At 37.6% G+C, this 14508-nt stretch overlaps 1 protein-coding gene across 1 annotated transcript; it reads right to left on the bottom strand.

The window, feature by feature from the left end:
- Positions 1-3218: 3218 nt before the first annotated feature.
- DNTTIP2 (deoxynucleotidyltransferase terminal interacting protein 2) lies at positions 3219-14273 on the bottom strand. Its single transcript, XM_024217646.2, has 6 exons — positions 12494-14273; positions 10089-10224; positions 8514-8609; positions 7734-7898; positions 6312-6421; positions 3219-4546 (listed from the first exon to the last, which is right to left on the bottom strand). The coding sequence occupies exons 1-6, from the start codon at positions 14236-14238 to the stop codon at positions 4453-4455; spliced, it is 2346 nt and encodes a 781-aa protein (XP_024073414.1). The 5' UTR covers positions 14239-14273; the 3' UTR covers positions 3219-4452.
- Positions 14274-14508: the final 235 nt, after the last annotated feature.

Below are 14508 nucleotides of genomic sequence, written 5' to 3'. Positions count from 1 at the left end.
TCATAGCAGTGAATTAATTTTGTCTGAGACAGTTTCCCTCTTCTTTGCGCCAGCTGACTTATGCAGCTTCAAGTCTCTTCTCAGAACTCACATTTTGGTTTTGTTTCCACCATTTATCTCAGCTCTGACTCTTAGCCATTACAAAAAAAGTGAAACAGTATGAGATAGTTTATGGAATCTGTTTTCTATGTAAATGCTTCACTTACCCAACAGATATATTTCCTTCCCATTGTTTACTGTTTCTCCTCCACCATGCCCCTATCCTTATACTCACCATGCTCTAGATGCTATCATTTATGGAATTTTATCTAATTTACATTGCAGGGACCTTTTCTTATATTATTACAAATCATTTATACAATAATGTTGTGAATGTACACAGTATTTTACAAAGCTAAATAAGCTACCCCAAAGAGCTTACATTGTAAATGAGTTCAAGAGAATAAGTTGGATTTTTGAATGAGAAGAAAGGAAGGATTACTTGAAGAGGGGAGTGTGGGCAGATAAGGATAGGGAAAGCTCTCCAGGGATAGGGGGCAAGTATGATAGAAGGCACCCAGCTGAGAGTGGAGAAAAGAGCAAAAAGGCCAAGTCTTTTAGGTGGCAAGAAATTTTAACATGATGCAGTAAGAGACAAAACCAATAGAGGAATTCAAGAAGAAGTGACATGGTTGGAGAGGGAAAGCAGAAGACTACATTAGGTGCAGAATTTTGGACCAATTGAAAAGCAGAAGGATATGAAAAGCAGGGAGGCCAGAGAGTAGGTTATAGTGATCAAAGAATGATGAACAGCATATGGCCAAAGTCTTTTAGTGGAGAAAGGGTGGATTAAAGAGAAAGTGACAACTTTGTGAAATATTCACTACGTGGTTAGAAGAGAGTCACATAACATGAAGGACAGAGTGGTGTTCTCTATGGAAAGGAAGAGGAATTAAAGGAAAAGACACATTCCATTTTGGAAAAACCGAGTTGGTGGTCGGAGAGGCAACCAAAAAAAAGAGAGACTGGAGAGTCAGGGAAAGGTCAAGAAAGTAGTTTGAGAAATCAGCTGCATAAAAGTCACAGTGTCTTAATTTTGTTCACTACAAGCCATTGTAATGGCACCATATTAATAGTACCAAGTTGATCATGGTACCATTGCTGATCTGATTCTTTACGAATAGTTTCATTATATTTTATTATTTGTATTACGGTAGTGCTTGGGAGCCCATGTCATGGACCAGGACCCCATTGTACTAGGCACTGTACAAATAAAAAACAAAAATGCAGTCCCTGTCCCAGAGAGCTTACAATCTAAGCATAAGACAGGAGACAAAAGATGGATATAGACTGGCAAGGAGTACAAGAAAACAAATCTACTCTTAATATTCATCAGAGAATATGCAACAGTCTAGGGACACCTAGGCCATCAGCAAATGCATACTGTATATAGAAAAAAGAACCACATCACCTGCTGCTCCAAAAAATCACAGGTTTCTACCCCCTGAACTAAAGAGGAATCTCTCTTGGCAATAGTAGAGCTTATGTTTTCAGGCCAGCCTATAGAAAGCAGTATGATTACAAACAAATATCTGAGCAGGTCATTCCAGTACAGGACAACAAACAAACAAACAAACAAACAAACAAGCTAGTATATTACATACTGTTTACACACAAAAAATGAAGTTTCTCAAAACACACTGTTCTTTTATAAATCTATTTTCGATAGGCTTGTTTTATCTGTGTTGCTTATCAGTGATTTGGCCTTTTGATTGGTTCTATTTCATATTGTGCCAAATGGAAGCCTATGCATTCTTTAATTAGAACTCAAGAATGCAGCAATGTGCTCATGTTTTAATTCTAAATTTAAACAGTTTCTAACATTTTCTTAGTATCTTACCTTTTATATCAGTCTTGTATAAATAGTGCAGGCATGATATTATGCCTCAATAATAACGTTAGCATAGTCAATAAGTTAGCTTTTAATTTAAGATACCACATCTTCCTCTTATTTTAAAATGTCAAACTCTTTGCACAAAAAATATATTCTAATTTAAATAATTTTAAAATAGCTACAAAAATTCTGTATAATTGTATACAAGTTCATATGACCATTGTTCATAATACTCTTAAACACTTGAAAACATTTCTTATTCCAATTTTGTTCTTTCCTGTTTGTCCAATATTGATATTCTTCTGCTTCCACATTTCTTACAGAGCACAAGAGAGCACAGTTCTGGTTTTATTTCCTTGTATTATCATCAATGATGTATGCACAGGTCTGATACACAAATACAGGAATGACGATAGTAGAACAGAAACTACATCTCAGCCAAGATTTGCAGAAGAGATGGGTATCTGTATGTCCCCAACTTGACATTTTAGCTCAGCAGTTTCAAAATGCGAAGCCTCTATAAGTTGTTGAGTTGGGCAACCAAAATCTGTAATTGTTTTTGAAAATCTTGGTCCTAGCCTGTCTCCAATAGTGACTAATGCTGGATTGCTTTAGAAAAAACATAAATGCAAGACAGAGAGGCATGGGGGCATTTCTTCCTAACTTCAGTTGGTGATCACTGTATGGCTTGAGCCATGAGGGCTGACAGCTCTTCTAAGTCTATCCTAGCTGCTCAGAGCTGAGGACATTTTCAGACACAAATGTCCAATCTCTTAATAAAATTTTTTTACTACACTATTTAAATCAAATTTCCTTTTGTCGGAAGCTATAAAATAGGACCGTGAAGGCTCTCTCTACACATTTTACGTCTATGATCTCTCCTCAGTTTTTCTTTTCCTTTCCTCTCCTGGACAGTCCACCCCATACAATCCCATAATTGTTGAATGAAGTACCAATAATTTCCTATCATCAACTTCTGTTCTACCGTTAAGTTTTCTGTATTATTCTCTATCCTAACATTAGTAATTAATTTAATGAACTATATTAGCTGCAACAGCAGTACAAAAATACTGTAGGATCATTCAAAAGACAGCTTAAACTTTTACTGAAAATACACGTGATTATGCAAGGTGATGGACTGACTGGTCTGGGAACTGAAGTGCATGGCACCTAGAGAATCTGCAGGGGCAGTGCAAGCTTCCCACATCTATGTACCAGTTTCCCTCAATCTTGATTTGGAGGGACTATCACTAGGGTTGAAAAGAGTTCTGTTTCCTCATCCATTCAGTTCTTAGCTTCTCAGCAAAAACTGCCAACAAGAATAGCAATTACCATACCACCAGTTGTGGTAGTCTGTGTATACTAGAAAACTGACTGACCCCATGAAGTCATTTCATATCAATGGCAAAACAGACAAGTGGTAAAAATACATAAACCCGCAACAAAAAAAAAGTGGATTTTAAAAAGATAGATATGTAGAATCTAGAGGATAATCTGCACCATGCTATGTTCAGTCTTCAGATGTGGAACACTCCACCACCAGAGATCAAGCTGAACAAGAATAATTACTTTTAAAATAGCATGCAAGAACCATATCCATGCACAAGTCATTTCTCATTAACCGCTGCTAAAGAATAGCCCAGCACCTCCTCTTACTGAGGCAACGGATAAGGAACAACTAACTTAATTAAGCAGTGTAACAAGGGAAAGATGAAATGTAAGCTTCTTTCAATAGAAAATGTGCTTCATAAATTATGTAAATAGAGGCTAGACTCTACAGAGACCAAGAAGTAGACAAAAGTGATGATGCCTTAGATTTGGCAGTATCCCTTGAAATTTATATTTTTACCTTTTAAGTTAACATTACATTAGACCAATATAGTACATGAACATCCACTTCAAGATAACTCTGATAAAGCCTCCTGAAATCTGTTAAAACTCATCTCCATTTGTGGACAGCTTATTTTTTCTGTACAGCACATAATAAAATGTTATTTTTACAGTCCAGGTGTAAGTTTATGATTTTGAAGTATCATTGTTCAGTAAATCTGAATCGCTGCTCAATGAGATTTTAAAAAAAAATCACTGATTATTACTGTAGGTTGAATACCTGTGTTTTTATAAACTCCTTCAGTAACTAGGAGTCTTTAGTGACAAGTGCCTGCAGGTTTTCTAGTTTCTCACAAAACTAAAAAACTGAGGATTGCAGTTTTTAACAAAGGTTTTTCCATTAAAATACAATCTTTTTTTTTTAATCTCAGCTCTTTCACATGACCATTTCCATCAACTATTTATTTGTACAGGATGTCTGGTTTTGCCTTTTTCTATGAAGAATGAATCATGCTGTCTCTGTTGAATGTCTAGACCAGTCCACAGAACAAAATCCCATTGAATTTCTCAAATCTCCTTCTCCCGTCAAAAATACTACTGCTAAAACAGGGCCAGCCCTGTCCTAACTCAGTCAGTACGACAGCTTCAATCTTAAACCAATCACCAAAGTGTTCTGTAAACAATTTTATAATTAAAAAACAAAACAATAAAAAAAAAAAAGAGTTTCATCTTGTTATTTTCTCCTAGTCTTATTTGTGAAATTTCTTCTTCTTCCGATTCTTCTTGCCTGCTGCAACAGCTGCCTTTTCAGTCATGATCTCCTGGTACTTCCTTTTATTGTATCTGAACAACAACAAAAAATCAATTTACTTTTATTAAATAGGTCAAATCACAAAGTAAAAGATGAGTGTGACCTACAAAAATCCTAGATACAAAATACATATTTTGCCAGAGTCAGTTTTGTCTTGTGTTTTCTGTTTCAAACTTCTTTAGTTTGATAAGTGTATGACTAGTAAAGGAGAAGTGACGCTGGTAGTGCTGATGCGATAGGCAAATATTTGGAATCTTTTTTTAAATACTGCTGGTAGAATTATCACCACCAAAAACTTAGGGGAAAAGGACTGCTGCATCACACAACATAAATGAAGCATTTTAGTCTGTTTACAGGCAAGCTCCTCTGAGGAAAAAAGCAATAATTAAGTGAAATGCAAATTTTAAAAACACCCAAGCACTTTGCATTAGCAGCTCTTACCTGTAGCAATGGATTTTTACATCATGCACACAATTAGACTTCTAACATGTTTTATTGCTTGCTAAAGGCTGTCTCTTTGTTAACGATGACCAGGCTCAGCAAGAGCTGTGATGCCAATACCACTAATGTTGTCAGTAGTTTATGTTGAATGTTATGTTAACCTCTCAGTGTACTCTTTGATATTAACAATCAGTCTTATATCGAAGATTTGCGAGAAGACTAAGATTAATATTAAATAATACATAGCACACACATAGTGAAGACAGGCTAACTTTAGCTGTTTTCCCAGGGCAGATTCTCCTGTTCCTGCATCAATTAGCAGCATGAACAATGTCAACATTTTAGTGCTTGCTGAGGCTGCTGTTTGCCAACAGGAAACTTGACAAATAGTTGTAAAACCCAAGTGCTTTATTCAGTTACTTTATTAATTACTCACAAATGCTAAAATTGTCAGGTTTTGTGAGCAATTCATCTTTAAACATTGCTTTTAATAAATATTTTTGAATTAATCAGTGCCTATGAAACACTACTGGCTAAAGCTAATCATACTGGTAGGAAATAGCTATTGAAGTTTCCATACCCTACGCTGCCAATACATTTAAAATCCTGACCTGCAATCAACTCCTGGTATCCCAACCCTGGTTCTCTTCATTTATATGAAAAGATGAGAAACTGCAACAGGGTATCATGTTAACAGACCAATATGCAAAATGGTTTAGGTTCGCCAATCCACCCCAAGAATTATAGATGATCAAATATTAACTCATTAAATCATTCTTTACAAAAAATTTCAGAGAAATTTGATTATCACGAAGGTGCCAGACTGACAACCCTGTAAACTAAAATTCCATCTATATGCATAGTTACAGCACAGGTAGCAGCAGAGCAGGTTCACTTTCATTTCCCCATCAACATGCCTGAATCCTATTCTGCAAAAGTCACTTCCAGAAAAGAGGAGATAGATCAGGCCCAGTTCAATAGGCTCTGTGGCAAGACTGCCACTTGTGTTGACTTCTGTCTCCATTATGGAACTAAACCGAGACCACCAACTCACTTCCTACAGTCCATTAGATAACTGATAACTTTTATATAGCGCATACTGCTTCCAATATACTCATCTAATTCAGTAAAGCATGAATTGATCTACTCCTGTTACTCTGATCTCTGGAATGTAAGTGTCTCGTGGTGGCACTAAGCTGGCTCTAATTTTTTTTTTTTTTTTTAAAAATACAAGAAGTAATTCAAGTTAATTGAAAGGAAAAAATAAGTTACTCTAATCAAAATTGTAATACATTTCTGTCTCATATGGATCATACTAGTAGTATTACAGTTATAAAGCAGCTTATTTTAAAATACCTCCTAAACTCAGAATCTGCAAGCAGCTCTTCAACAATGGTTCTCTTCCTTTGTTTCTTGGGGATTCGAGCATGGTAAAAGTCTATCGGAGTGTCAACTACAGTCCCAACCTGGGAAAAGAAAATTTAAAATGAGCCTTCCTGCAACATAATACCAGGGTTTTTGTTTGTTTTTAATGACAAGTCCCAGGTGTTTGAGGAGAAAAATGGGAAGAATCATGAGAAGCTGTAATGCAAAGTGCCAAAAGAAACAAGCAGTGTTTTGTATGCATAATCACCATTTTTCCTCTCATGTTTAATCCAAAGAACAGCATGTGAAAACAGTGAAGTTCTGAACATAGGGACTGCTGCACCAGTCCCTACCATGGTAATCACAACCTAGCTCTCGAAATTTATATAGGATTATATTTTTGTTTACTTGAGAGAGGGCAATTAAATCTTTCACAGGTCTTGTCCTTTATCACTACAAAGTTATTGCTCAGCAATTACTATTACCTTTTAACCCAGTACAGGATTTAAGGGCCCTAGCGTGAAAAATGTTGAACCCACTTCAACTCCCATTGATTCATAGCTGACACTTCTCTGAGTTGGTTTGGTCACCATGGGGATAAGGGAGGCCCATGGAGCATGTATTTCCTAGTGTGGTAAAATGTGTATCTTGATCTTAATTAAATAGAATGCCACCAGGTACTATCGTGACAGGAAACTTACAATAGCATATTAACAACGCTCAGCCTTGAAAGCAAGCCACCAATGTTTTGAGAAAAATGAATATTTGTAAATGTGTGCTGAATATGCCAAATAGCTAGAGGCAGAAAAAGACTAAGAACTTAACTAAAAATATAAAAAACAATTTCAGATTTCCTGCAAGTTGCACCAGTTTCCAATTACTGTCAAACCACAAAATACATTAAGCTGCAATAGCTACAGTAGCAGGAATTTCAGTGGATCAATGGCGCCAGTCCACAAAAGAGAATCTTGACTAATAAGAGAACTGATTATTATTACTATTATAGACTTGTAAAAAAGACTGATATAGTAGAGAAGACCTGCAAAATCTGAAAGGTTAGATACAAATTTATTGCCATTGTGTGGCGTGAAAACAGATTTTGAAAACAAAGGGATGTATTTCCATCCTGTGACATCAGTTACAAGTCAGCAAGCAAAAAAACAACACGGGCATATATAGAAGTACATAGATAAGGCTAAATAGTTGGTTGCAACAAAATCCCACTTGTAAACTGTAATCAAGTTCAAAAATTGTAAGTAAATGAAAAACAACATAATTTTATAGTCTATGCATCTAATTGTAAAAGTGAGTTCAGACAAATGGACGTCTAAAAATAACTAGATAGGAAATAAGCATAATGTTTTGGACTAGAAAAGTAGTAATAGGATCTCTTTATTTTTCCTGGTTCCTCACCTGAAAGTATTTGGGCAGACCATCTCTATCATTCTTCTTGTAAAAACGTTTGGGGTCCACGGAAGCCCTCATCTTCAGAGCCTTTAGATCATTTTTCAATTCATTTGTCATTTCTGGAGCTTTCATACCAAACCAGCCATCACCTGTTGTTTTCTCTCGCTCTGCCTATGACACAATATAAAGAACAATAAAACTGCACTGAAGAGCTTTAGTGGTGGAGAGGAAGGAAAAAGCAAAGGATTGCTACATTTAAAATAAAAGTTCATATTATTTAAGAGTATATTTCAGAGAACTTTACAGTCTGATTTTACAGATCAGCATTAATTAACCTTAGCAACTGGTGCCTCCCAAGGACCTGATCTCTGTTTCCCAAACATTCTGAAGAACAAAACAAAAAACTATGCAGATGTCACCAGGTAAGCAAAGATATTCTTATAAAAAATATAGAGAAACAAGATGACAAGGAAGCCCCAAACCTTTTCAAAACATGCCAACTTAATCAACTCTGCAACTGGGACAAGGATTCTCCTCAGGCCAGGCAGTGGGACCAACATTTGCCCTTTCAGTCTTTGTTCTAGTCTCAACATTTCCAGAAGGCTGAATCTCATATTACTGTTCAATGCTGATATGAATTTGCAGTTCATAAATCAATATACTTAAGAGGGCTACACATGCATGCCACCTCTACATTTTCATATAACGGAGATTAAAAGCAGGCTTATTCTGGTTTAGTAGTGCCAGATGTTACCATGCTGTAACAGTCAGAGGCTATCCACTTACCTTGCGCTGTTTCTTTATCTGATGGATTGATTCCCTGAATGGTGGAACACAGTCCTTTTTTTCAAAATCTGGAGTTATTATACTCTTCTTCAAGAGCTAGAAGATATCATTAAGTTATTGTTTAAATCATGCTACTGATGAGACTGATCTGAATTGTATTACACATTTGGTTACACAAATAAGATAGCAGAGAAATGATAGGGAATCATAAGTAAGCACCATCTCAATAAAATGGTTGCTAAGTGAGACAAGCCTCCCCGCCCCATGATGGAGGAAGTGGGAGTTCTTAATACCAAAGAGCACAGGGCTGGCCAGCTACAAAGTGCAGCAGGCTGGCAGTGGAAGAAGTGAGCTAGCAGACCCTGCTGACAGAGTAAATGAGCCCATTAGGGATGGGATTGTCTAAGAAAATAACTTTGCTGGAAAGCAACGCATGCCTGTCACCCACTGACAGTCAGCCTAAAATCCCATCCCAAACAGGTATGGAGGGGTCAAATAGACTCATAGACTCATAGACTTTAAGGTCAGAAGGGACCAATATGGTCATCTAGTCTGACCTCCCGCATGATGCAGGCCATAAATGTTGACCCCCCCACTTTCCCTTAACTCTGCTGTTGAAGTCTCCAGATCGTGATCTAAAGAATTCAAGTTGCGGAGAATCTTCCAGCTTGCGACCCCTGCCCTATGCTGCGGAGGAAGGCGAAAAACCTCCAGGGCTACTGCCAATCTACCCTGGAGGAAAATTCCTTCCCGACCCCAAATATGGCGATCAGCAGAACCCCGAGCGTACAGGCAAGATTCTCTAGCCAGACCCTCATTTTACCAGCGATGGCCATTATTGCCTAATTGATTAAAGACACGTTATCCCATCAAACCATTCCCTCCATAAAATGTCCCTTCAACTCAGCAGTTCTCATATTAAGCATTGTGAGCAGACCTAATTTTGCTGTGCTGTTTTGCACCAAGTTTTAGTTCCTGCTGAGGGTGTAACTGTATGAGGGCACAGTATCAGACTCAATCTCATTCACAACTGACAGTATGGGAATTATTATCTAAGACTGCAATGATGCAGTGTAGCAGAAACTCAATTCATGAAATATAATCTCTAGATAAATATCTGGCATGTATTTGAGTGGACTGGACTTCTTCCTATTCTGAAGGATAATCCCCAGTATTTACAATGCACTGAGGGCTCTATATAGACTCTTACATGCCATATACATTTAATTCCTATCATAAAAACAAATTTAAATACACCTCTACCTCGATATAACGCTGACCTCGGGAGCCAAAAAATCTTACCGCGTTATAGGTGAAACCGTGTTACATCGAACTTGCTTTCATCCGCCGGAGTGCGCAGCCCCGCTCCACCCGGAGCACTGCTTTACCGCGTTATATCCAAATTCGTGTTATATCGGGGTAGAGGTGTAAACGCTTTCACCATACAGAATTTCTCTTTCCTCCAAACTCTACTAGCAAAGCTTTTCTTTTTAAATAGAAGTCACAATTGGATTCATTTTAGCATCTTTGAATCCCAGACATCTGTGTAAAATTATAACCTTAGATTCACATTACCTCTTCTTTCTTTTCCCCCTTTAACTGTTTAATTGCACTTGAGCCAGCTTTTTGTTTTCCTGCATCAAAGCTAATATATAAGCCTCCAAGCCTCTTGATATTTAGACCAGGATCTATGCTGCTTGATAGATGTAAACTGAAAGAGAAATGGCTAGTTAATCATTACAGTAATATTAACAAGTTTATAGTGATCTTCCAGTGTGCCCTCTGAAGAAAGGCAGGATTCAGAGAAAATGTCTTATCCTTCTCCTCTGTACTCCTGGTGCATATCAGATAGCTGTCATAAAGGGGTTTCTAGATTGCAATGCTCAAAGGAAATGGGGTTACACAACTAAAAGTGGAAGTGGAAATACAGATAGGTATAGCAAATCATACTGTACTTCCACTTGGCATAAAGCATAACATTTATTAATAAAAGTTTGTTGGAGAGAACTACAGGGGAATCACTTCCACAAAGCCTCCCCTGACTTGTTTGGTGCATCCCTATCTTGGGCATTCCTATCTTATGTGAGATTATGTAGACTATGTTATCAAAATATTCCCTTTCAATGTTTTTTGTCTTTCAAAATGAAAAATTCAAGGTCACTGCCTATCTTTTATACATTTTGTAATTTGTTAACAAGGAATCCAAACAGAAGAGCAAGAAGCAACAAGAACAAGTAAAAGCAGAAGAACAAGTTGGAGGTAGAAACATATTGGATTCTTGAACACTAGTGTCTGTATGTTTGCTACCATCAGACATACACTGAGACTTGTAATGCCCTTGCCTGTATTCCTAATAATACTTTATATTATTAGAAATTACATTTTGAAAATGTAATACACATTGCACCATTTGTCCCCTTACTGCATTCTGGCAATACAATTAACTAATTCATAAAATATGTTTGATGGTCAATTTGAGAGACATGTTTTCTGTTGAAAAGATTTAATGAAAGCTATAAAATGTTAAGAAAACAGTGAACTGTGTGTATGCAATTAACACAACAAACCCAGGCTAGTAAGTTTCAGTCTAGCCTAAATCTGCAAAGTTTGGGTTGCAAACACTGCAGGGAGATGTGTAAACTAAACAAACATTTTCACTTTAATTATAAAATATTAAAAGTGTTTTACTACTGGGTTTTGTGAAATTTTGGGCGCTTAAACAAACAAAACACTCTAAATTTAGTCAGGGAGCTTTAAAAGTCTCATATTTATTAATATCAAACTCAGGGACAGTTAAATCTCTCTACTTAGGGCAAGTGTAAAACTAGGCTACTCAAGCTTACCTTTGCAAAGGTTTTTGCAATCTACAAATGAAAGCATTGTCTATGCAAAGCAAGGTTTTTTAATATATGGTAACCAAGGAAGAGGTTTAATGACTTGGCCCCGGCACACTATGGCAAATTAGTTAGGCTTTGATATGGAACCACCTGGGTTCTAGGCTCAGGTCTGGTGCTTAATATGCTTTATTTTAAAGCAATTTTTATAAATGCTTGGAACGATAAAAGGCTGTGATCTGTTTGCATGTGTGGCTAACTTAGCAAAATAGTGAACTATTTCATCAAATGAACTGAAATAGGCAGGGTTCACAAATACCCATTATTAGCTTGGACAGTGCCCATGCGTTCCGTTCCTCCCTTTCATTTAAGTTTTAAAAACCTTTGTCTTTATTTACCTACCTTAAAGAAAAAACAAGGAATGATGTTTGTTTTTTCAACTTCCCAGTTTTTTATGCCTTATTTCAAAAACTACTTAAGATGATTAAATGACAGTGTTTTCAGTACTAAGAATGCTGCACTCCATCTAAAGAGCTCTGTAATTCACAGGAACACAAACTATGAATTTTTATGAGATTCAGCCAACAAAAATAGGTATTGGAGAGGGTGGGGAGAGCCACTCCTGTGGTGAGGAAAGGTACCACTACAGAATGGAAGGAAAGAGCCTCAGGTGGTGATAAAAAGATTTTTTAAAAAAACAACTGGCATCAGCTGGACAAGGGAAACACCACTAAAGGGTCCTTAAAGGACAGCCACACTGGTGGAACCTCTGCATGTCACAGACCTGTGTCTGGATGTAGGCATAACAGAAAGACTAGTTGGGGATAGATAGCTCAGTGGTTTGAGCATTGGCCTGCTAAACCCAGGGTTGTGAGTTCAATCCTTGAGGGGGCCACTTAGGGATCTGGGGCAAAATCAGTACTTGGTCCTGCTAGTGAAGGCAGGGGGCTGGATTCAATGACCTTTCGGGGTCCCTTCCAGTTCTAGGAGATAGGTAATTGTAGAGCTATAATTCCACTTTGGAGTTCAAGCAACTCCAATTTCACACATTGATTATATCATCACAAGAACTCCCTCACTATTTGACTAACAATATGCCTGTTAGAATTATATGTGGCTGCTTAAGTTATCTGTAAAAACACTTACATATTAGGCTTTTTATTTTTCAATAAATATGCATCTTCATCTTCATCTACAAACTCCTCCTCATTATCTTCCAGATCTGAGGACTCCTCATCTCTTTCACGTTCTTCATCCTTACTTTCTGCATCACTCCTTCTTTCTTCATCCTTACTTTCTGCATCGCTCCTTCTATCTTCCTGTTCTAGGTAATACTTCTTGTTGCCGCCCAAACCAGGTTCTGTGTCAATTACAAACAGTTCTCCATGCGATGAATCATTTTCTAAAGATTTGTTCAAGGATGACTTCTTATTTCTGGTCTCTGCACAATACAGATTTTCTTCTACATCACCCACTTCTTCCACATCACTGTTTTCAGTTTCATCACTCTCATCACTGCTCAGGAGCAACACAGCAGATACCTTTTTATTACATGAACTTTTGGTTACACGTGGGGAGGATTTAGTAACTAGTTCTGCTTGACCTCCACTATTGTCTACATTGATATCAGACATTTTGCAGTCACCATCACTGCAATCACCAATTGGTGATAGGTGTATGGCCTTTTGCGGGCTGGTGGTCGTGCTACTTGGCTTGCCTACCACCATTAATTCATCTGCATGGGTGAGAGATCTCTGTGTAGCCTCCCCGATATCTGCTTTTTGGTATTCTGGAATTATATTTCTTTTTCTTGGGGTTGTCTGCCTTTGGGACTTAAAGGATTCATCAAGGCTCTCATGGTCAGATAGAAAAAGAGAAGCACTTTTCAACTTTGATTCTTTTCCAGTTATGTCTCTCTCCTTTTCTAACATTTCCTCTGAGTTATCTACAATTTCAAAGTGTCTCTCCTTTATTGTTTCTTTTTTAGGAGATGCTATGGTACAACTTTTTCCTGTTTCTTTAGGACTACTGGGTGTTGAATCAATTAAAACTTGTTTTGGGTCATCACTTGGGTTTGTACTGGCAGATTCAGTCTGGCATTGGGTCTTGCAGGGGCTGGGTTGTTTATTACTCTGAGTGACGTATCTATTCGGTGAAAGAGAGGAAGTTTGCTCTGTATCAGAATCAGATTTTGTGACATGTTCACAGTCAGATATGACTACTGGCTGGGGTTTAATTCTGTCCTCAGTTAACTTCTCATCTTCCAGCACAACTTCACTAACTTTTTTCTCAGTTTGTCTAATGGTTTCTGCTTGCGATTTCATTAGCATACTCCTAGTTATTCTTTTGGTAGTTACAGATGGCTCCACACAAAGACCCGAGCACCATGACTCTGCATCAGAAACCTCTTCAGCTTGGGCTTCACAAACTGGATCTGGGTGGAGTTTAGCTTTGCATTTCCTGCTTCTCGTAGTTCTTGTAGCACTAGCTGTACAGACGCCAGATACAGTTGAAGAACATGACTCAGCTTCAGAGACATCTTCATCTTGAGATTTACTTAATTCACTCGGAAGAGCTGCCTTGCTAGGCCTATTTTTGGCTGGTGAATCTGGTTGATAACGAATTGTGATTTGTCTTCTCCTTGTTATCCTTATAAATAAAGGTGTCTCATGTTCGGACACGGCAGAGTAATTTGATTCTGCTTCATCTCCATCAGCCTGTGGCTCAGCACTTGATTTTGTTGAATGCACATTGCTGTCTCTATTCTTAGTTGTTTGTGCCTCAGAGGGATCACCAAGATCTGATTTTGTTTCAGCATCTTCCAACCCCTCATCCTGAGATTCATGAATGACTTCTGGCTGAGAGTTTCCTTTAGTTCTTCTCCTGGACATCTTCGCAGAAACAGGAGTACTAATTTCAGCAGATGCCAGCTACAGAAATAAAAAGATTAATAACAAAGACATTTCCACAGAAAAATACACCTTTAAAAGAGTCATATGAGTAATTCTGGCCTCAAATTCACAAGCATTTTGACTTTTTAAATAACTGTCTAGAGAAAGTTAACCTGATGACATACATTTTGCATTATGCAACGCTTAGTACCACAACCTGCAGGTGAAGAAGCTCCATTATTCATCACTCATTTGCCCACCTATGCCTTT

Source organism: Terrapene carolina, unplaced genomic scaffold, assembly GCF_002925995.2.
Source record: "Terrapene carolina triunguis isolate 2854851 unplaced genomic scaffold, T_m_triunguis-2.0 Scaffold210, whole genome shotgun sequence".
NCBI classification, from domain to species: domain Eukaryota; kingdom Metazoa; phylum Chordata; order Testudines; family Emydidae; genus Terrapene; species Terrapene triunguis.
Note: the sequence above shows the minus strand (reverse complement) of the source record. Positions and strands in the feature narration are given on the sequence as shown.